We start from the raw sequence: 24,747 nt of genomic DNA on the forward strand, positions 1-24,747 counted from the left end.
TAAGTTCTTTATATATTTTGAGTATTCACCCCTTAATGGATATTTGATTTGCAAATATCTTCTCTCACTTGGGGGTACCTGAGTGGCTCAGTTGGTTAAGAATCCAACTCTTGGTTTCAGCTCAGGTCATGATCTCAGGGTCATGAGATCAAGCTCCACATCAGCCTCCATGCTCAGTGTGGAGTCTGCTTAAGATTCTCTCTCTCCCTTTCCCTCTGCCCCTCCCCTCCTGCTTGCATTCTCTATCTCTAAAATAAATAAATAAAATCTTAAAAAAAATATCTTCTCCCATTTGGTAAGCTGCCTTTCTGTTTTTTTGATGGTTGGCTTCACTGTGCAAAAGCTTTGTATTTTGGTGTAGTCCCAATAGATTAGGGATATATCTTTAATTGAAAAGCCTATCAAGAATGCCTTTTTTTAATACTGATTCAAAGGGATACATGTACCCCAATGTTTATAGCAGCTATCAACAACAGCCAAATTATGGGAAAAGCCCAAATGTCCATCAACTGATGAATGGATAAAGAAGATATGGTGTGTGTGTGTGTGTGTGTGTGTGTGTATACACACACAGAATAGAATATCACTCAGCCATCCAAAAAAAAAAAATGAAATCTTGCCATTTGCAACGACACAGATGGAACCAGAGAGTATTATGCTAAGTGAAATAAATAAGAGAAAGACAAGTACCATATGATTTCACTCATATGTGGAATTTAAGAAACAAAACAGATGAACATAGAGGGGGAAAAAAGAGAAAGGCAAACCATAAAACAGACTCTTTTTTTTTTTTTAAGATTTTATTTATTTATTTGAGACAGAGAGAATGAGAGAGACTGAGAGCACATGAGAGGGGGGAGGGTCAGAGGGAGGAGCAGACTCCCCGCCGAGCAGGGAGCCCGATGCAGAACTCGATCCGGGACTCCAGGATCATGACCCGAGCCGAAGGCAGTTGCTTAATCAACTGAGCCACCCAGGCGCCCCCATAAAACAGACTCTTAACCACAGAAAACAAACTGAGGGTTGCTGGAGGGGAGATGGCGTGGGATTGGCTAAAAGGGTGATGGGGATTAAGGAGGGCACTTGTGATGAGCACTGGGTGTTGAATGCAAGTGAAGAATCACTATATGGCACACCTGAAACTATTATTACATTGTATGTTAACTAACTGGAATTTAAATAAAAACTTGAGAGGGGGAAAAAATGATTTCTTTTAGGCCCTAAGGTGAATTTAAAAGTTGGGAGTAGTTCATCAAATTCAATTTATCTTTTTAAGATTAATTGGTCCATCAATTCAATCTTGGTGGAGCTCAGTAAAGCAATTCCAATTCTAATATGTAGTGAGCATAAGGGTGTGTAAAATCTGGCTGGGCAAATTCCAAGTGTCATAAGCCAAATGAGGAGACTGTTTTTTTTTTTTTTTTTTAAAGATTTTATTTATTTATTTGACAGCGAGAGACACAGCGAGAGAGGGAACACAAGCAGGGGGAGTGGGAGAGGGAGAAGCAGGCTTCCTGCAGAGCAAGGAGCCGGATGTGGGGCTCGATCCCAGGACCCTGGGATCATGACCTGAGCCGAAGGCAGATGCTTAACAACTGAGCCACCCAGGCGCCCCTAGGAGACTGTTTTTAGTAGTTCACCACTTCCTCTCACCTCAAGAGCCCTAATCCTATCAAACTCCATCCCTGCCTCCCTCCCACAGCTTTTAGTGTGGCCATGAAACAACTGAAAATTAGGAGAGAAAGGGAGACGTGAACCTCTTCTGCGGCCTCTCCTGGCTTCTGAGCATTGTTTCAACGAACCTGAATGTTCCCATCTTACACAAGGGAAGACAGCACATCAAATTCTGTGGCTTATAATTCTGCTTTCATAATCAAGATCAGAGGGATAGACACATACATTAATGGACACAGAACCTCTAGAAATAGGCCCACACAAGTTTGCAAGGTAGATGTAACTAATATTCAATTATTCCAAAACACATTTTTCTAGCATTTTAAGCATCATCAACTCTAGGTTAAAATTATATTTCTGACTCTCTTGTGCATGAAATACTTTCAGGCAAAGAAACCAAGATGGTGCTGCTGAGAAGAGTTCTGTGATGTCAAAGGAATGCCCAAAGCACTTTTGCCATTTTACTCCTCTTTCCCTGTCCCATGCTTGAGAAAAGGACATCCTGCAAGTTCCCAAATATTTATTTGTATTATCTGCTTAATATGAATTAACTGCAACTCCTCATATTCCAGAGCCTTCTAAATTCACTAAGATGCCTTAGTTCCTGGGCTCTTTTGACAGATACTTTTTTACAGTCTTAGAAAAAGCAGCATGTGAAAGGAATCCTATATACTGACTACCAAAGTTGTTTTTACAAAAGAATAAGAGCCAAAAAATTAGTACAGTGCCGAATTTAGTCATCTTATAAAAACTACATTTAAAAATTCATTCTTATTCTCAAGGTAAAAACAAGCATGATACAAGTTTTAGGTAGTAGGACAGTACTTATATCCCACTCATTAGGAAAACCTAATGGATTAATTACCTGTCCTTGGATCTCTGAAAACTGAAGAATGCAGGAAGTCCCCCAAAGAAAAGTCTGAGATTTTTCAAAACAATTTTCTTTACGATTTTGTGTACAAATTATCACAGATAAAGCAACTGGAGACCTTCTCAAACCACTACACATAAGGGAACAAAAACTTCTAGCTACTTAAAAGAGTAGGGAATAAAATTTTTCAATTCTAATATATTTCTTTTGAAAAGGTGTTGAATTTTGACAAATGTTTTTTTTCTGCTCCTATTGAGATTTTCATACATACATGTTTTTAATTCTAATTAAAAAAAAATAGGTAATTGGTTCCTATGATCCAAAAACCAAGTAATATAAAAAGGCATAGTGAGAAATCTACCTCTACCCCGACCTATTCAGTTCCCCACATATTTCCACCCTCTCCCCAGGCAGATAAGTAATGGTATTAGCTTCTTATATATCCTTCTAGGGTTTCTTATGTTTATGTAAGTAAATCTATAAACAGTCACACATACTTCTCTCCTGTCCACCTCCTTTTGTAATATAAATGGCAGCATACTATTCTGCACTTCATTATTTATCTATTTATGTATGTATGTATGTATGTATGTATTTAAAGTAGGCTCCATGCCCAATGTGGAGCCCAACACAGGGCTTGAACTCACGTCCCTGAGAGCAAGACCTGAGCTGAGAACAAGTCAGACACTGGCGCCCCTCTGCACTTTTTTTTTTAAGATTTATTTATTTTTTCGGGGGGGGGGGGCGGGGCAGAGGGAGAGACTCTTCAAGCAGACTCCCTGCTGAGAGGGGAGCCCAACTCGGGGCTCAGTCCCGTGACCCACGCAATCATGCCCTGAGCTGAAACCAAGTGTTGGATGCTCAACCAACCAAGCCACCCGGGCGCCCCTCTGCACTTCATTTTTAATCATCAAGTATATCCTGGTAATTTTTCCATATTGGTATCTAGCAGGGTTCCTAATCATTTTTACAGCTGCATAGTATCCCATTTATTTATTTGTGTGTATGTGGGGGGGAGGGTGTGGCATGTGCCCAGATTAAGTGTATTTAACCAGACCAAACCAATGGACATTTAGTTTGTTTCCAAATCTTCCACCATTATAAACAATGTTTCAGTGGACACTCTTGTACATATGTCATTTCACATATATACAAGCACTGCTGCTGTCTCAAGGGGTTTAATAGGAATTTGATAATTTGTAGGTCAATTAGCTTAAGCACTACCCAGTTGAGGAATTCTTTTATGGGTAGTATTAAAAACACATTTTGAATACAAGGCAATGCTGTATTTGAAAGTGGTTTTCTTTGTTTCATTTAAAGGCCACAGGGAGCAGGGGAATGTTTTTTTTCTCCCTAGTAAGAAAATATAATTTTAAGAATATATATTTTTCCTAAAAATCTTTTAAGATGCTCTGCTTTAGATGATAAAACTATTGAGGGAAGCCCTCCTCTGAAAATGGGGGAGCTACTCTGTACTTCCTTCTGAAATAAGTCTGGAATCAAATCCTCTTTCCTTCATATTCTTTTCACTTTGTTTTCTAGCATTACAGTTACAATCCTCTATCGCCGGAATTTCCTTACTCATTAAACAGGCCCATCCCATAAAAATGTTAGAACAGGTTTCCTCTACCTTTCTGCTTACTGAATAGCCAAAGGTCTCTAATTATGATATGTGGACATTCATTTAACCTAACGAGAAGTCAAGGGATGCCCACAGTGATGAGATGTTGCTAAAGCCCAGCTACACCTCGTAACATTTCAGGGCCCATGGACACCAGGAGTTCAAAAGGAGATAAAAATAATAGCTTCACAGCTGAATTGGGAGCAAAGTTAGTAATGGCAGGCTGGCACCTTCTGTTTTCCCTGACAATACTTCCAGAGGATTGGGAACTAATATGGTCGGGGAGAGGCAAGCAAGGCCAAGTTTCGAGGAAGACTGTGAACTGCTGCAATGGGGGGGGGGGGGGTATTTAACTTGTTTGCAGTGTATGACAACTCAAAATATACCCCGAAATAGAGTGGAGGGATCCATATCCTTGTTGCTGTGATGGCACCATGATATCAGTAAAACCTGAGAAGGTGAAAATCAGACTTTCCTCATCTTCACTAGGGTACTCCAAGAAATTAAGATGACTAAAAAAGGGAAGGTCCTGGTAGGTAACAAAAATATGTAATGTTACGTTTACTCATTTAAAATGACATGTCCTGCTAAGTTGTCCCCAACCCTCTACAGAAATTGCCCTGTGAAAGGTCTCCAAGAAACTCTTTACTGTCACATCTGAAACAGTCTTTTGGTCCTCATCTTACAGTCTCTGAGGAAACTGTGAAGAGTCCTTCTTAAAACTTAAAAAGCCAGGCACCTGGGTGGCCCAGTTGGTTGAGCATCCGACTCTTGATGTCGGCTCAGGCCATGATCTCAGGGAGGAGTCTGCTTGGGCTTCTCTCTCTGCCTCTGCCCCTCCCCCTGCCCATGTGCACATGAGCTCTCTCTCTAAAATTATAAATAAAATCTTTGGGGAAAAAACCAAACAGCTTAAAAAGTCCTTTCTGGCCCAGTTTCCAAGCCACTCTCTGCTGAGTCTTCTGGCCAGCTTCTCCTCCGGCACATGCCTGTGAGTATTATTATGCCGACTAGCTCTGACTTTAGATCTAATCCCTCACTCCATTTCAAATATGCCCCCAGCTCCCCAATCTGTCTTCAGCCCAGGCTTCCAGATCCTTCAACTGGCACAGATACCTCATGTCAAAAATGGAACTAAATCGTTTTCTTCCCCAAACCTGCCCCTCCTACAGTTCATCTCTGTATTCTGTCATCCAGAAGGGTACATGTCACCCTCATCTCCTTCTTCACCCAACCTTCCTGTCCATGGAGTTCCAGAGAGTCTATCTCCTTAATATACCTGATTTGCTCTCCCTCTCCCTCCCACTGCTGAATCTCCTCCCCACCTGATCTCTCCAACCTCGAATTACATCTTTTTTCACACTTTTGCTTTGATAACTGTCTATATTTGTACTGTATACATTATTCTAATGTGATTTTATGGGCCACAGCCAGGAACCCAAGTCGAGTTTAGGTGGACTGTTAAACACTTTCCAATTCAACTTTAACATGTCCTTCAGGGGCTACCTGCCTCCTCCACTACTGCTTGGTACATAATGTTAGAACTTCGACAATCAGGCCCCTTTTCCCTGGGTTCTACCCCCATGTACCCCTCTCCTTTAGTCACACTGCATGCAGTGTCATGAACATAGCAAGGCTGTTCATCCCTCCATGCTTCTATTCACAATGCTGCTTTTACTCCTTCCCCGCCTCGGAGGGAACTCATCAGTCTTTCGGCTTAGGGGGATTATCACCTCTCTGCAGCCTCTCCTGGACTAATGCCTTTAAAAGCGTCCACCCCCTCCTTTGGTCTCCTACTCTATCATATTTCTAGCATAGCACCTATGTTCCTTTATTCCATTTATTTGGTGTAAATGAAGCACAGTAATTTTCTTCCAAGTGATACTATTATTTTCTCTATTTAAACATAAGGAGATTGGGGGTAGATAGAAAATTTTGGCCACTTCTTTCGAGGAATTTATAATATAATTGAGAATTTGGATTAGATGTAGTTCCAAAAAAACCCACAAAAAGTCGTGTTTTTTTCTATTTTCCTTATAATATTTCATTTATTTACACTGAAAACTAATGACACAATCAATTGCCCACAAACTCTGCTTTGTCCTGGTAATCGAAACCTGTGCTGTGCTCATCAAGAACGGATCAAACCTATCATCGGATCAGTATGAAGGAGTAGTACTTAGCACACTTTCAGAGACATGGTAGGGTGATCAGTAAATTAATGAGTTGGAGAGCAATTTATATGTCTATAAACACTGATATATATACATATGGCTCATTTTTAAGATCTAGGTTACTAGGAGTTTGCCTGAAATAATGGGATATATATAGACATACATTTTTATGTATTTAAGGTAAACTCCTAGTAACCTAGATCTTAAGAATAAATCTAATTATTCATCAACTAATTGTTCTTTTTCTTAAATTTTTATAAGGAAAATTTCAAACATACAAAAACAGAGTAGAGAGTAACTAACAATAGTAGAAAGGGTAGTATAACAAATCCCATGTGGCTATAACCATTACCATTAAATAGCCAATCTTCTTTTATCTATACCCCCATCGTCCCCCGAGATTATTTTGAAACAAATCCCTGATATCAGGCCATTTTATAAGACACTGTTCACTTTTACCCTCCTCAAGGGTTAAGATATCAACACAGAGCATTTTGCCCCAGTTAACAGTACCAACACCTAACCAGGTCTCTCCAAAAAATGTCAGGCACAAAACTGTGATATAGGACATCCAGTTACAACAATTTCGAGTATGATCCTTTTAAGTAAATGATAAAGAATTTATGCTTAAACCACTGCTAAATTGGGGAACACTACATTAACAATAAATTCCAGCTAACAGAAGTTCTGTTCCCTTATTTTAATTTCTTCTAGCAAATAATACTAACTTCCAGATAAAATCTTCCTATTCCTCACACATTTGCAATCATTATATCAATATTTTACTATTAAAAATCTGATTTAAAGTTCCTTTTTTGACGCAAACAGGAAGAATATTTTATACAGAAATATGAACTCAAGCAATAAAATTGGTTTTTAACACTTAAAAAGTAGAGTAACAAGGTCTAATAAACCTTAATTTAACTGGCAGATAAAAAGAAATGAACTGTAAACACTTTCCAATAAATTTCACATAGCCTAGAAGAGTAGGAGAAATTCTAGCATGCAAAACGAACATGTGATATTTGAGAAGAGTAAAGTTGAATGGGAAATTGGTCTAAGACTGACAGAAAAATATTTATAAACACCTACCTTATTGCTGCCTAGACTGTAGGTTGGAATAAGATCTTGTCGGCTGCCAGACAACTGAAGAAGAAATAAAAAGGGGATTAGTCCTTTAGGCGTGAAAGTATAGAAATCTACGGTCCTGGAAATATAAGAACTTGAAAACCAAATCAACGTAATGTTAGTCAGATGGTAGCAGAGGTGTTGTCAAGACATTTGTAAATTAGGCTAGTGTGTACTTTGAGACATTATTAGGCACAATTTTTTTTTAAAGATTTCTTTATTTTGAAAGAGAGAGAGAGAGCGCGTGCGTGTGTGAGCCGGGGGTAGGGGCAGAGGGAGAGAATCCTCAAGCAGACTCTGCACTGAGTGCAGAGCACCACGCAGGGCTCGATCCCAGGACCCTCAAATCATGATCTGAGCTGAAATCAAGGGTTGGCCGCTTAAACAACTGAGCCACCCAGGTGCCCCTCACAACTTTTTTTGTAACTAAATTGAACTTTGAGATGGGAGGTTTACTTAAGATCAGATACCCAGTTTATACTGAGGCAACAACTGGGTTGGGTAAGGGATACTTCATCTGTTTATCCCCTCTATTTAAAGGATACCAGGTTACTAATTATTTTACCATGTCCTGATCTTACAGCTTCCTTCTCTGGGTATTCGTAGCAGATATATAGACACAAACTATCTTAAACCATAGGACTTTTTTTTTTTAAGATTTTATTTATTTATTTGTCAGAGAGAGAGAGAGAGAAAGACGGGGCGTGTACACACACAAGCAGGGGGAGTGGCAGGCAGAGGGAGAAGCAGGCTCCCTGCTGAGCAAGGAGCCTTATGTGGCACTCGATCCCAGGACTCCGGGATCATGACCTGAGCCGAAGGCAGATGCTTACCCAACTGAGCCATCTAGGCATCCGTAAACCATAGGATTCTAAATACCAAATCTCTCCAAGAATCTCTGCATTTTAATGTTTTCTGAAGAAATGAGATTTTAAGTTGAAATAAAGTGATATTTCTTGGGACTCCTGGGTAGCTCAGTTGGTTAAGCGTCTGCCTTTGGCTCAGGTCATGATCCCAGGGTCCTGGGATGGAGCCCCACATCAGGCTCCCTGCTCAGTGGAGAGCCTGCCTCTCCCTCTGCTGCTCCCCATGCTTGTGCTCTCTCTCTCTGACAAAAAAATAAATAAAATCTTTAGAAAAAAGAAAGAAAGAAAGAAAGTGGTATTTCTTAATATCTGAGAATGTTCCCAATCTTTCAGTCTGAAATCATTAGTGATGTCATTCAGTCACTCAGGGGCCACATGTGCCCTCCCGTTTGATACTCTCCCTACCTCTCACTTTCGTCTCTCAAACACTAAGGCTAAGGGTCAGCTGCTCTTCATTACAATGGTTGTACTGTGGTTTTTCTTGGTGTAAAGTTAGACAAAGGTAATATTTCTCATATCCACATCTTTGTCAAAAGTAAGGAAAGGAGAGATAAATCATAGGGCCACAATCATATTTTTTGTGAAGAATTATTTGTAGGCTTAATATGCACATAAATTATACCTATGTTTTTAAAAACAACAAATTTAAGACACTGTTATGAAACACACCTAACTTATTATACTCATTTATACTATCCTGGATGGCCTTTAAGCAATTCAGTTTGTAAACCGAGTCCAGACTTCTCAATTTAAAAGTAATTAAGTTAGGCCCAGAAAATTCAAATGGCTTGTCCGAGGCACTCGGCTACTTTTGCTTTAGTTCAACACTCACTCACTGAATACCCAGTCACTGAGCTAGGCACTACTCACAAAAATGAGCGAGAAACATTAGAGACTAACTTAAATGGACACTTTCCCTATCATACTGGTGAGGACAGGGACAGAGGTGTGCACAGATGCTATGGGTAGAGAACAGGGGCACCTAAATCAGTTCGGAGAAGGGAATGGTATCTGAGGTGAGAGTTGAAGGAGACAAAAGAGTTATCCAAGGAAAGAGGAGCAGGGAAGGAGAGCTCAGGCAGAGCACAGAACACGGGAGTCCATGTACTCACTCTGTTCACGTTGGGAGAGCTAACGCTCCTCCTACTCAGCTTCCCCTTTCCTGTCAACTGTTCCTTCACTGTAACTTCCTGTCAGTCAGAAAACATGCAGAGGAAAAATACAGATCAGAGACCCACCGCCAAAGCAATACCACATACAGCAGTCTTTGAGCTACCATCTCTACATACACATCCCTGGTTCTTTAAATCATGGCTGTTCCTTCACACCGTGGAATGACCTAATTCTAATCACTGTGGAATAGTCAAAGTTAACTGTATAGCGGAGAGGTTATCTAGATCATTCTCTTCTTTATCTACTGATGGCCGCCTTGAAGCTGGCCAGAAGTTAGTCCCAGGAGAAAGATCATCAAAATTAGATCATTCACTTTTATTTTTCATATGAGTCTTTGGTTAAAACCAAAAAAAGTCTCAATATTGCTACGTAAAATGAGGTTTAGGGTTCCACTAAGGATTAGGTTTACTGCTGGCATCTCTATTACCCTGTCTAGAGATCTACTCTAAGGCTGTGGCAGGTATGTCCAGCTAAGCCAGAAAGGGCCCATTCTGCCACATTCCTACATATTTCTTCAGCAACATTATTGTCCATTATCAAAGAATTTTTAAAATAATTCTTCAGCCAGCAAGACTGAAATATCTTCTCCCATTACCTCAAGGCAACTAGATAGATAGCATTTAGCATCTTGGTAAAACTAACTTCCCTAGTGGAGCTTTTGTATATTCACAGACTTAACTGACAAGTTTAATCTAAATTAATATGCTCCACTTAAACAGATGCTTCAAAAGTTTAGATGTACCAACACTGCGGATTGCAGAGAGGCGAAGAGAATCAGGCTGGGTCAGCACCACTGCTACCAGCTCTGCTGGCTAACCTGGCGGAGACGATCTAAAGTGAGAAGGTTCTCCACAGCCAGCACACTTCTGAGGTATTTTTCAATATAAGCCTCTGAGTCAGCAGAAGCCGTGTTTTCAACATTAGCCGCCATTCTTGCTAATGTTTCTCGTTCCTCTACTCCCTGGGCATCCTGGAGAACAGAAAGTTGTGTATTAAAATTAAGTACTCTGTAGAAGAAAACATAAAAGCTTCTTGATCTATACAAATACACACACACAGAGCACTGAACTAGCAAATGGGATGTATTCCAAAATTAACGCCAGCTTTTGGAACTCAAAATGCATTTTCCCACAGAAATCATGGTATAAATCATGGTTAGATTAACTTGCAAGGTTGAACACAGTGCCCCTGAAACACAGCACATTCTCAATAAAACGGTCCTCTGCTACATTCGTACTGCAAATGAAAACATTACTGGTTAGAAAGGATCTGGTGGAAACAGCTAGAAATATAACCACCACTACAATACTTCAGAAATACATCATTGAGGCAAGAGACAGGAATGAGAAGCTGGGGTCCAAACAATACTAGTATGAGGCAGACACAGGAGAGTAAAAATGAAAAGTAGGGCTTTCAACGCTTTCACTCAGCAGCCGACCACGGACTACACATTCAACATGTGGCAGCTTCTAAAACTGGTCTCGATTCTCAACTCTGGAGTTACAGAGGCCAAGGGCAGTGTAGCACCCCCCAAGAAGAAAAGTATCTAGGTAAATTCTCGTCACTGTGCTTTCCCACAGAGCCCACCCCTGCCCCTCTGACGTGGGTGGCCCATGCATATAAATGGGATGCTCGCGAGTCAGGGAGGGCCGTTGTTTGTGCATTTAATCATGTCAAGCTAGCTTAGCTCATAACAAATTACTCTTCTCAGAGAAAATCTGATACTTTATTTACTTGTGAATTTGTTCTAATAATGTCAAAAACTACAAAATATATAGCCATATGCCACTGCATCTTAAGATGCCATCAACTTTAAGAAAAAAATACACATTATTTTATATACCACTAAGACAAGAAAAAACTCTGCCAATTAATTTTAAGATATCAATTATAAGATACATTCTAACATCAAAAGTATTTTTAAATAAAAATTTAAATGAGCTTTAGAACAGATAAAATATGGAAGGATCTGGAAGGTGGCTTACGTTCACAAAACCTCTACTTCCTACAGTGACTCATTTGAGCCTTTTAATAATCCTGAAAAGAAGCAATCATCCTCATTTTATAGATGAGGAAAGAGGAAGGCCACATAATTGGCAAAAAAGGCAAGATTAGAACTTAGAAGGAATACTCTTATCAGGAGTCAGGAGACCTAAGTTCCTAATGATTCTGAGATTCATTCAAGAACTTCATTTCTTTGTATAGCTAAGTGATATTCCACACTATGGATATACCACAATCTCCTTATCTATCCACTCACTGATGGATGTTTGGGTTGTTTGCAGTTTTAGGTTACTCTGGATTAAGTCGCTATGAGTGTTCTTATACATATCTCTATGGACACACACAGTCACTTCTCTTGGGTAAGCACCCAAAGGTGGAATGACTGGGTCTTGGGGTAGAAAGGGGAACTATCTCCTGCTCTCTGGCCTATCATCAGTTCTTTCTGCCACCAAGCTCTCAGAGCTATTGTAACAAGAAACACAAAGAACTTTTTAAGGATTTTTCATGATAAACCTAGCTCCTCAAGGAATCTTTTTATTTTGTTTTTAAATAAAAAATAAACTAAGTGCAGTCCTTTCATTATAAGTTTTAAGTCTCGCTGTGCCTTTTTCTTTATCATCAAGATTTGATAATGTGGGAAAAAAAAACACTTGCCGACTTAGATGTGTGGCTAATTATTAAGAGGTAGCCAAATCACACGAGGCTATACACTTATCTCTCAGCTGATCCCCCCCCCAACATTTCCTCCATTTGAAAATCGTATCACTCAGAGAATAAAAGCACTTTTAAAGAGGATAAAGAATCTAAAATCAGGAAGGGATGAGACAGGAGGGGAAGGATGTTGAGAGAAATGGAAAAATGGAAGGGAGTTCACTACAGCGGTCACTGTTTCTCAACTGCATTCAAACCATTTATAGAGTTAAGATATGAAACAGCCAGAAAACATTCAGAACACATAAAACATTCAGACACAGAGAATTAATAGTAAGTCTCTAGCTGAGCATCTAAGTAGACAAAGAGTAATCTACTACAGACCCAAGATTTTGCTGCTAGTCTGCAACAGACTTAGTTTTTAAATGTTCAGCGGGCTCCAAATTAAATAGTCAAACAGCTAATACATACTGTGGAAGTCTAACACTTTGAAGATCCAGTACAAGATTTCTTGCAGTACAAGAAATCTAAAACAAAGCCCAAGTACTGTGTAATCTTTTCAGCCTTCCAAAAACTGATCTCTGTATTAAAATATATTTTGTCCACCTACTGCTCAAACACTCAACAGAATCAACAACATCCAGCCCTCAAAAATGAAGAGTATGATGTAGATGTGGACGGCGTGGTTAGCAGGGAGTGTTCGCTGCCAGCACATGTCCCCGCTTCTCCACTCGTGCAAAGTACAAACTGCATCTCTTCAACCACTCCTCGATTTCAGAGAGTGAGTATGACAGAAGGAACTGCTCTTCTCTCTCTTTTCCACGGTCCTTTTCTTAGAACCCTCCCTTCCCCTACCCCTATAAGGAAGGCCTTCATTACCAGCTGTGCCACAGACCAGGTGAATAAATCTGGGATTAAATATTAGGAAGCATATATATAAACTGTATCATGCAGCAAGCTTCATGCTTTAAAATACCCGTCAGGGGGTATTTTAAACTCCATGTGTTTGATTCCAATGACTTTCTCAGTTCAGAAAGAGAAATAAGGAGAAGAAAATAACAACAGGAACTATAATAATGGCAATTACAATTGACTTTTTAGTGTGTGCACAACGACTTGTATACAGCATCTCATTTAATCCTTTTTTTTTTTTTTTTAAGATTTTATTTATTTATTTGACAGAGAGAGACACAGCGAGAGCAGGAACACAGCAGGGGGAGTGGGAGAGGGAGAAGCAGGCTTCCCGCAGAGCAGGGAGCCCGATGTGGGACTCGATCCCAGGACCCTGGGATCACGACCCGAGCCGAACACAGACGCTCAACGACTGAGCCACCCAGGCGCCCTGCATCTCATTTAATCCTTAAAAACAACCCTGTATAGAAGCTATCACTAACCCAATTTAATAAATGAAAAAATTTAGGCTCTAAGTAACTTACCAAGTTCACCTCACTAAGAGGTGACAAAAATAAGATTTCTGTGTGATTCCAAAATGAAAGCCTGAATCTCTATTTTGTGCTATGTTGTCTCCCTTTGAGAGTTACAATATTGTTACCTTATGGCTAGTAGGAGTAAAAAAGGAGTGTTGTCTTCCAGGAGCGTTGATTTGCTTTTCAAAAGGAACTTCTTTAACAAAATACTAAAACCAGAACCTTTTTAAAAGCCACAAATACTTTTCACTATGAATCACATTAAGATTAGGAAATTTCCTCCACAAATCTATAGCATTTGCCCAAATACACAATTTCATTGACTATATATTTTTTAGGGAGGTGACCTTCAGGGAGTTAGCTCTTTTTACATGTTTATTTTTAGTAAACTCAAACTTCATATGATCCTTCACCTCTGGAATATTGGAGACAATTTCAAAAGTCACTCCACAGCCAGGAATAGAACTTCGATGTGACATCTTTTTTAGGAGACTCTGAGCAAAACCCTAGAGAAAAACAAAACAGAAAGATATGGTTTCCTACCTCAAAAACTGAGTTTTCATTAACAAAGAGATAGCACAAAGAATACTGCATTCATTCTAACCAAAAAGAAACAGAGCATATTTCCAATATAAGCAAGCTGAAATCCAAATCACTAAATACAGGCTCTTCAACTTCGTCTCAGCACACAAAACCAATTTATTAGGTTCCTGTCATGTGACAGGTCCTATACCCAATATATGAAGAATATAAACCCAAAACTCTGGAAACTGACACCGGGCATCTTGGTTCAGCTCTACTTAAAGGCTACAGAAATAAGACTGTTGACTTCAACACAATAAAATGACCTTCTAAGATGTGAGTGAGGACTGGTGACTCTTACACTTTTTTTTCCTCCAGTACAATGGACATCTTGCAGCATGAATATTGACAAGTTCAGGCATTAAATTCTTAACCAAAGCAGGATCGTTATGAAGAATGATTTAAGAGTGCATGGTCATTGTTTATGCTGACTGTGCTCTTTGCACAGTTAAGAATTGAACTGTTGAATTAATGCATAGATGACTCATTTGAAGATGCTGCTAAGACTGAACATCCTGTAGAGGTTGAAGAGAGCAGGGATGAGGGCAGAATACAATTGGTGAATAAAGATAAGAAGAGAGAATTTTAAACCGACACCCAACCTTTTCCCTCATGCAAAAGGGAAGCAGGAAATATTGTGAAAACCCCCACAGAAAATAGAAAAATCAAGCCATTTGGTCTTAGAAGTACATATTTTCACAAACCTACTTAATAATAATTTCTTTCCTATTCAGTGATCTTTACTTTTTTAAAAGACTGTAGCTCTTAGAATGCAAAGAGACCACTGATTTCAGCCCTTCACTCTCCTCGACTTGAGCCGTGCAATGCTGAGCCACTGCCCATTACATCTGTCAGGGAACAGCTAAGGTTTGTTTTGTTTTGTTTTGTTTTAATGGGTGGGGTGGGGAGGTGTGGAAGCTGTTGTTACCTTACCTTTTCTTTTCTTTTCTTTCTGTATGGAACTATTGAAGCTGATCTGCATATATTAGCATCATAAGGAAGTCCCTGTTCTGCCATAAAGAAGCAATTTTTAGGATTGAAGTATCTGAAATTGGGAGGGAAACTGGCATGCCCTAAAATACTATCATGTCATTCAGTATCAATTTGATTATATCACATCATTTCAACCAGGGGAAAAAAGGTGGCAACTTCTTGTTGTTATAACAAAAAATTGAAAAGAATTTAAAAACGAACCCAAAAGAAAAAAAAAAACCACCAGAAGAAGCTTGGTGACTCCATGATGCACCCTTTCTGTTAAGGATTCTGTGGGGCTGGTGGCTGTACCAGGTCAGTCTCAGCGCCTGGCAAGCAGAATCTCTAGCTCAGGAATGGCAAATAACTCTTCAAAATGCTCCTCAAGAGCAACTTGTCTTTTTCAATCCCTTAAAGACTTCCGAGAAAAGAGCGCCAGAGAAAAGAGTGAACGGGAGATACACCATATACGTCTATGGCTAACCCGATGACCTGGATTTTATTGATGCTGGATTGCCAAGCTAAAGAGCTGCAATTTTAACAGCATTACGAACAGTCTTCATTTCAAAGATTGATCTCAGTGTGACATTTAGAACTAAAGATTAATTTTTAGGGGTGGAGATTACATCTAGGACTCTGTCAACCGTGACTGTGCTCTTTTAAATGAAAAGATTTCTTTTCATCTGTCCTGGTTTTAGTCAGTGTATTGAGAAGGCGTCGAAAAAAGTGAGCACAGACAGTTCAAAGAATCCCTGGAATGAGCCTCCCAAATCCTGTATTTGAAAAGCCAATGGCAGAAATAGTTTATGTTCTTCTCTAGAAGCTTCCTACTAAACCCAGTCATATGGCACAAGGTGCCTCATAATCCAGCTGCAACTATGTGGACAGCCAGGGCCCCAGCCTCTGCGGCCCACCCTGTCACACTGCCGGTCACACTTGGCCGCTGGAGGTCCAAGCCTGCCCTGCCCTGTCCTTCCTCACTACCTCTGCACCGAACAGCCCGTTTCCTCCCCCGTCACCTGCCAGACTCCCCCGTCCGTGAAGGAGCGGCCGGCATGCTACCCCTCCCTGAGTTCTCCATTGCTTCGCCTGCAGCAGTCTTCCCGCACTCTGGGAGCACCTGCCTTCCAGCACTATCCCAACAGAGGTGTCTCCTGTTTATTCAGCTACACGTACCAAAGGACACTGGCAGCTTCAAGATGCAGACTAATTCTTACTCGTCTTGCTACCCAAAAGCTCGACAGAGTACCCTCTCCGAATGTAAGAGTCCACGAATTAGCAGAGATGACTGCAGGGAGAGAAAGAAGTGCGAAGGGGAGAGAAAGAAGTGCGAAGTGGAGAGTGAGTCCAAACAACAGCTAATCTGCAGAGAACTGGCACGTCTCGTGCAACCCAAACGAAAAGTCAAAAACAAACACAGAGAACTTCGCTTTGACGGGGCTCCGGGGCACCCATTTGTGACTATGGAACAAGAAAGACTCATCATAAAAACTGAACACCGTCTAGGAGGAAGTCAGGACGGCAGGCGCCGGGAACGAAGCAGGCATGGTTACAAGACGGTAGCAGTCGAGTTGAAGAGGAAAGCTCAACGCTTCACAGAGCTGTGTGGACGGGAGGCCAGAGCAATCATTCCCGGCCCTGCCCTCAAGTCGGACCTGTGATTAAAGTCAGTTCTTCAACAGTCAGTTCACTAATGCCTCACCTGCCGGCCATGAACATGGACACAAATTCGTTTCCGTAACACCAGCTGCATGTCGGCCGGATGGCTGAGCTGCACTGTCACCCGCACGATCAGATACACGCGCGCATCCGCTGGGGTGCCTTTACTGAGCTGAGGACAGCTGTGCACGGCAGAGTCCCAAGAGGCTTCTGCTCTCACCTGCAGAGACAGAAAGAACACGCGTTGCCTTCTCCTCCTGAACACAAAAAACTGCACAAGGACACATCCTGGCTTGGCTGGAGTCGAACATACTGGTCATCATTGAAGATCTACTCTAACTGGCCTGAGAGACTCCGGTTGTAAGGATGTGGCCTCCATCACTATAGTCTGGGAAGTACAGAGGATAACATGCCCGGCTGGTGGCCTTCTAAAATGTTATTCTTTTGAAAAATGCTCAGACATAAAGGAGAGATGTGAATTCAGGACAAGGAACTCCTGGTATCTTCCATCTAGAATCACCGGCTGTTAATATTTTGCCACTCTTCCATTCTCTTTCTCACAACTCGTACACACGCAAGATTATTTTTTGCTGAACCACTTTAGAGTAAGTTACAGACCTGTAACTCCACCTGCCTAAATACCTTAGCAAGTACCTGCTAACAGCAAGACCATCCCCTGACTTAACCATAGGACAATTATATTCAGGAAATTTAACATCGATGCAATACTATTATAATACATAGTCCATATTCAAATCTTTCAATCTTCTGTTCCGATCCAGGATCACTAACTGCATTTAGATGTCATGCTCCTTTAGTCTACTTTAACCTGGAATGGTTCCCCAGCCCTTCTTTGTCACTCATGACACTGACAGGCCCACTGTTGTACAGAACGTATCACAGTTGGGTGTGTTGGCTTTTTCCCCTACTGTTAAAGCTTTGCATCTTAGGAATACAACCAAGGGATGATGTACCCTTCAAAGCATCCCATCAGCTTTCCTTGCTTAAACTACTTTCTCATTTTTCCAATATACTCAAAACTAGAAAGTAAGCCTCCACGGTACACCTGTCACCTAGATTCAGACATTATCAAGATTTTGCCACACTGCCTTCATCTATTCTTTCTTTCTCTTCTTAAAAAGCCTTTACTAAAGGGGCGCCTAGGTGGCTCAGATGGTTAAGCGTCTGCCTTCGGCTCAGGTCATGATCCCGGGGTCCTGGGATCAAGCCCCGCATCGGCTCCCTGCTGAGCGGGGAGCCTGCTTCTCCCTCTCCCTCTGCCTGCCGCTTCCCCTGCTTGTATACTCTCTCTGTCAAAAATATATAAAATCTTAAAAAAAAAAAAAAAAAAAAAACCTTTACTAAAGAATTTCAAAGCAAACCCCAAACACTGTGTCACTTTACCTGTACGTACTTCAGTAGCATTTCCCCAAAGGGACCACTGCTGACCTGAACTATGAATACTAATAGAGATCCTTTACCAGGAGGGGAAGTAAAATGGTTAATGGACGTAATCTGACTGCCCACTCCTTCTGGAAGGGGTTCGCTCTTCTGGAAGTTATAATGAAAGGTTTTCATTTATATTTCTTGAGAAATGTAAGCATTAAAATGATTACACTGCTGAATGTTTCAGGAGACACATGGAGAGGTTAAAGAACTACTTTTCATCTGATTTTCCCTAGTTATGTTTTGTTTACCTCTCCATCGTGCTGTCTTACAATCTGCAGTTCAAAGAACTCATCCTCTTCTTCCCCGGTGAGAGTAGCATCCCATCCACCAGCTTCTGGGTCATCAAGATTATCTTGGGAGCTGAAATCATCAGCTAAGAGCGAAGAAGTTCCATTAAATCAGAGATCATTTTAAAGGGTAACGCCTACCAGCTAAATTTCAATGTGCTTAGTATTAAAATTCTCCTGCCTCAAATTTCATTTGCTTTTGCCTCTAAAATCTTACATGACATGGAAGAGGACCATTAAACAGTTCACAGTTCTTCGAGATGGATAGACTTTCAAGAAATTATCTTACCCAATCTCCTACCTTTTTGCCTTATTTTACATGGAAGGCAAATGAAGCCAAGATACCCAAGAGGTTACTCAAGGTCAGCCCATAAATGTTAATGATAGGATTATAACCCAAATTCCCTATCTTTTAGTGCACTGAAGAAATGAGAAGCGAGAGTGATTCCAATTAACTGACAGTTAAGTTGAACAAAAGGATCAATTGGCTACATGAGCCAGAAACTTGGAGGGTTGTCCCTTGGCCCTTTAGTTATTTAGTTCTAAGTCTGGTCCTCCCAACCCCCTATCCATCTTAAGCTTGTGAGTAGGCATCAAAAGTATCTCTCTAGTATGTGGGCTTGTGTGGATCAAGAATGGGCATCAGGCTGCACAAGTTCTTGATTATGTCTTGGGATGTCCGTACAAACAGGTCTTCTATAAGCTTATTCTTTTTCACTCTTACCCTCCTACACACATGTACAGGCATGCTCACAGCACCTCACCTGTCTAGGAACCTAACATAAGGATAGGCCTAAGTAAGCCTCAGCCTCCAAGGCGCCAGAGAACAACAAGGTAGGATAGAGAGCTGTGGCAAAACCGTGAAACCCTCTTGGATGGATAGACAGTAGAAGTGGCTAAGTATTATTTGCTTAACTCTGTGTGCATATTATAACTTTCCATATGTCTAAATAAGCTAAGTAGTACAAGATGTTAAATACCTCAGATTTTATAACTCACTTTCAGCTGGGTGGAAGAAAACCACTGAGAACATCCAAGCTTGCCTATTTAGGATAGTTAACTGTAATATACAGCTTTTCTGCAGATGTTTTAGGAATTTAACTGCTGACTTTTATCTTGTTTTTAGCTGTTTAATCTACCTTTTCATTTTTATTTTCCTTCCTTGGACAGAGAAAATGTAAAATGTAGCCACATCCAAAATATTTTACATGAAGGAGAAAAAATTCAGAAAAATGGACAGTTTCTCATAAATAAGCAATGCAGGAATGAAGAGCATAAGAACTCAGATAAAAAGTGAGAAATTTATTAGGTAATGCTAAGAAAACACCAGATAAATGAAAGCATGCTACATTAGCATCATTAGTTATTAGTCCTTTCCAGAGAGAAATCAAATTTTCCTAAGAATTAAAGAAGACAATACTTGAAGTGCAGGAAAACACCTGCTACTACATCCAAACACGATGAGGAGAACAAAGCACACACACAGCAGTTACGGATTACAGAATGAAATGTGAGAACGCGCCGGGATGAAACATAACCTACTACTGACAAAAATATTATTCTTATAGAAAATTCATTCTTTGTCAAGTGTCAGTGTCCCTCAGCATACATTAACCCTTAGGTTAACATAAAACCTTAGGCTTACGGAATTGCCTAACTGCAAACTTTGTTACAATCTAAGTGTTACTCGGACACTAATTTGTTAGAGGTAAGCCTTCAGAAAGCACCTCCTAACTTACCATTTAAGTCAAGGAATATAACAGGAATGTGTGTTTCCATCCCAGGAACTGGGGTCCTAAAACATAATGAACAAATAGCATCTCAAATAAAGCAGACTTTCTCAGCAGCATGTACTTCGAGACACAGTGTTAATCCACACTGAGAAGTATTACAGGTCAAGCCAATAATAACTGTGGGTATTGTGTTTTTGTTACAATTTCACATCAGAGATGCCCCAAAGACTTACCTGTAACTGCTGCTTCTTTTCATTGGTGCTCTCATGTATAATTATTGTATGTTCTGATACTTGAATTCAGTCTTATAAGATATATCTACCTGTTTATAATTGAAGCTTCCTTGTTTAAAGTTACTTTCTTAAAAAATTATATACCTAAGGGCCCCATATGGCTTAATTTACTATTTTTAATTTCTATAAAGTGGCACAGAACATTTGCTGACAGTACAATTTAAGCCAGCACAAAACCAAAAACTCCTGGAGATGCAATTTTATTATGACCGAATGGTCTTTTAAGGGAATGACCCAAGTAATTAACATATTAACTTTTTTTTTTTAATGCTAAGTGCAGTGGTATTAAATATTGATTTAGATTCTCAGAATTCTTAATTACTTGGGCCAATAACAATATTATTTAATAAAACACAGTTTTAGGCCATAGTTATTCCAACTCATGAAAATAATTTAACACTTCCTCTAATTCAAACTTTTTTCCCCTATGCTATGATGAGTATTCCATTAATTGGAACAGAGGCAAAATTCATACAGAGGGCAGAAGGCTCAGTGAGCATCTGAAATGTCTGAAGACACGTGGCAGCGTTCATACCATTCAGCTGGGGCCCCTGGAATACCACTGCCAGCGGAGGGGACCATTACTGCATTCCGCTCCTCGGTCAGAGTCAGCCTCATCTCTAGAAGTTGAGCTTCACGGTCGGCATCATCCTCTGTTTTATCTAGGGCATCAGGAATGAGGATCAAATACAGATTTCTCACTTGATTTACACTTTTGTCCTGCGTATCGATAGGATTTGCCTGTATTTCAGGTACTGGTTGATGAGGGTTCACAGAAAACTTATTACTTCCCTAATTGTGATTTAAAAAAAAAAAGATGAACTATAAGCTAAAAAAGTTGGTGTACTCTTACAGAAAGGCCATCTTTGGTTCATGGAAGGCTGACATGGACCAGCACATGAATAATTTCTTCCAGAGTTAGAGGATTCAAGTACTTTTGGATAAGAAACCAAGAACGTTATCACCCTCCTTAATTTATTTTTGAGGGACAATGTTTACATAGTATTTTCTCTCTTTGTTGGGGATGGGGGAGACCTATAGAAAGACATCATTACAGTTAAATAAATGTTACTCTGAAAGGATATGACACGAATAAGTAACATTCCTATGCTCTTGCCATCCCCATTATTGATGTATTCATCTACTTCTAATTTATGGCTGCAAATGGAAATTAATTACGCACAGATTTGGGGGGGAAGGAAATATTCAACTTGCTTTTCCTACCATGTTTACTGACAAGCTTCTGCAGTTGTTGATCTAAGTACTCCTGACGTTTTGTTAATGCATTTAGCCATTTTCTACGTAGTCTCTCTAAATCCCGATCCTGGAAGAAAACAAGGGAAATTATGGCAAATATAACATGAAGACAAGATATTTGAAACCAATGCTCCAACTACCTTACTCTAAGGCTTCAAAAATGTGAAGTATTATGTATCAATCTCTTTATTACCACTACTAGTTGACTCCAATCATTATTCAGAACAGAAAGTTCCAGAAATTAAAGCACTGCTGTTCTGGAACAAGACAGCTTCTGAAAGAGCATTCTCTGATATCTAGAACCAGTTTTATTTCTACTGGTTCAAGGGGCAGAACTCCAAGTAACTAAGATCTACAATGTCCCTCTAGATAAAAATCACAAATACTTGGGCACCTGGCTGGCTGTCAGAAGAACATGCATCTCTTGATCTCAGGGTCGTGAGTTTGAGCCCCACACTGAATGTAGATATTACCAAAAACAAATGAATGAATGAATGAATGAATGAGTGAATAAATATGTAAACTTAAAGAAAATCACAAATACTACTCAATAATCTTCAATTCTATATCCCTGGGAACCATCATAAGAATTCCTCAAATTTCGTGTTTCAGCCTTCAACGAATGTTTCACTAGTCTCTACAAACAACATGTAAATGCTTCTCTCCCTTGTTTCTTGTGGGGGGATTTTTGGAGAGGAGAGGGGGGCTTTATCAGACTAAGAACTCTACCAGTCAACACTCGACTGTACACCAATCTCGCCTCATTTCCTTTCATAATAAAGTTAACAAGACTGGGTAGATCAGTGGAATGCTGAGCATACAGTGTGTATCTGGATTTCACTAAGGCACTTAACCAAATAGCTCATGGCATTCTTGTAGACAAGATGGAGAAATGTGCAATGAATCTACTTGAATGAAATCATAAGTGACTCAAATATCACATCCAAAGAACAGTGATTAATGGAATAATGTCAGCTTAAAAGAAGTCTCTATTGTTGTGCCATAGGACTCTGTATTTAACCCTATCTGATCCAATATTTTTATCAGTCACTTATAGGAAGGCAGACATTTTTATCAAATTAGAATGATGCAAAACCAGGAGAGTGACTACACTGGATGACATAATCAGGATCCAAAGAGCTCTGACAGTCCTAAACAATGACTAGCAAGACTAACAAGATAGAACTTGACAGACATAAACAAAATCTTGCAGGAGATTAGGAAGAGGGGAGGCAGGCAAAACCAAACCTGTGTGACGTGGTTTAGAAGATGGAAAATAAGCAGTGTGGCCTGACTGAGGCTCAGTATGAGACAGCTCTTACAGGGAAAAGGGTGGGTGACTCCACTCAAGGAGAGAAAGAGTGTAAGGAAAAGGATCTGGAGAAATGGATTTGTAGGGAAATTGGGGGAGCTCCAGGTTTGAAAAGAGGTAATAGTCACAAATGATTTCCTACACTGAAGTCTACGAAACTCTGTTTCAATTTGAGAAAAAGCAGCATTTGATTCAAAATTAATTGTGTAGTTATTAAGTAACAGTATGACAAGACTCAGGAATGTGTGATTCAGCACTGGAATCAAGCTCATTTGATGAGGCAAACAGGTGCTTTCTTACCTGGTAGCTGTCCATGTCCTCCTCTTCCTCCTAAAAGAAAAAATGTATGATGCATAACTAAAACGATCATTTTTCCAAGAATCAGACTACACTCAACGACCAGAATCTTTTCCCATACTTGATATTTTCTAAATGAATATAATATTTCATCTCCCACCTATGCTCACCGTCACTCTCGGTTTTATAGTTTTCAGGAAGTTGGGAGTCAAACCTTAAGCTTCTCATAGGAAAGTGAAGAACACTCATTTGACCTTTTCAGGAACCAGTACAATACTCTCCCTGCTGGGTTTATAGTCCCACTCCCCAGGAGAAATCAAACACCTGCTGGCAAACAGTCTTTACAAGCCAGTAGGGGGTTTCTGCAGAGCGGGTGGGTGGTGGGGGAAGTTAATCACTAGTAAGCAACTGAGGAATTTCTAAAGACTGCGATGTCTTAACCCTCAGTTTGCCATGTACCAGGGCAAAACCAACAGTCTGGTACAGTGATTCCATGCAAATGCAATACAGTAAAAAAAAGAACAAAGAAAAAAAGACATCAAAGAAAAATGAAAGAAAAAAAACTGAAAGAATTGTTCAGGGAAGGCAGTTTTCTGGCAGGTTCCAAAAGACTCTCTTATCTCATTGGGTCTTTGAACAAGAACATAACCGGCACAGAAACTTACATGAAAGGTCTCATGAGTCTTGGGGGATCTGAGCGTTCTAACTTTTACACATCCAATGCCAACAGACAATATACATTCTTCCATCAGTGGTAAAGTCCCAGATTCCTGCACAGACTTCACTTCCACTTGGACTCGCCGGGACTGTCCCTGTATCACAGACAATTTTTCTTAAAATCAGTTTAATTTCTAAAAATTTGGTTTAGAGAGACCCCTACAGGCTGATGTTGAGAAAGCGTTTAACTTTGGAGACATTGTCTCACCATGTCTTAAAAGTTAAGTAGTCAACTACAAATTGAAAAACTGATCAGGAAAAATAATTTACCTTTTCAGCAAGTAGAAAAACATGGAATATATATGGCTTGCATATTTTTTAAATAAAAAGAAACATTAAGAGAAAACATTCTAACAAAGGAAATGCAAAAAAGCAAGGGACAATAAAAACTGTTCAACTTGGGCGCCTGGGTGGCTCAGTCGGTTAAGCGACTGCCTTCGGCTCAGGTCATGATCCTGGAGTCCCAGGATCGAGTCCCGCATCGGGCTCCCTGCTCAGCGAGGGGTCTGCTTCTCCCTCTGACCCTCCTCCCTCTCGTGCTCTCTGTCTCTCATTCTCTCTCTCGCAAATAAATAAATAAAATCTTTGAAAAACAAAAAA

At 40.1% G+C, this 24,747-nt stretch overlaps 1 protein-coding gene across 3 annotated transcripts in view; it reads right to left on the reverse strand.

The window, feature by feature from the left end:
* Window positions 1-24,747, reverse strand: part of KIF13B (kinesin family member 13B) — a 201,145-nt gene that overhangs the window by 41,101 nt on the left and 135,297 nt on the right. For all 3 annotated transcript variants that reach the window (XM_081810654.1, XM_081810659.1, XM_081810662.1), the window contains exons 25-35: window positions 24,096-24,242; window positions 23,434-23,463; window positions 21,789-21,888; window positions 21,100-21,226; window positions 20,278-20,333; window positions 18,500-18,624; window positions 16,846-17,022; window positions 14,003-14,095; window positions 10,325-10,477; window positions 9,447-9,524; window positions 7,433-7,486 (exon numbers count right to left, since the gene is read on the reverse strand). In XM_081810654.1, the coding sequence (XP_081666780.1) occupies window positions 7,433-7,486; window positions 9,447-9,524; window positions 10,325-10,477; window positions 14,003-14,095; window positions 16,846-17,022; window positions 18,500-18,624; window positions 20,278-20,333; window positions 21,100-21,226; window positions 21,789-21,888; window positions 23,434-23,463; window positions 24,096-24,242 (1,140 nt within the window). The remainder of the gene's footprint in view (window positions 1-7,432; window positions 7,487-9,446; window positions 9,525-10,324; window positions 10,478-14,002; window positions 14,096-16,845; window positions 17,023-18,499; window positions 18,625-20,277; window positions 20,334-21,099; window positions 21,227-21,788; window positions 21,889-23,433; window positions 23,464-24,095; window positions 24,243-24,747) is intronic.

Source organism: Leptonychotes weddellii, chromosome 2 (genome assembly GCF_054177405.1).
Source record: "Leptonychotes weddellii isolate Sample4059 chromosome 2, ASM5417740v2, whole genome shotgun sequence".
In the NCBI taxonomy this organism is placed as follows: Eukaryota; Metazoa; Chordata; class Mammalia; order Carnivora; family Phocidae; genus Leptonychotes; species Leptonychotes weddellii.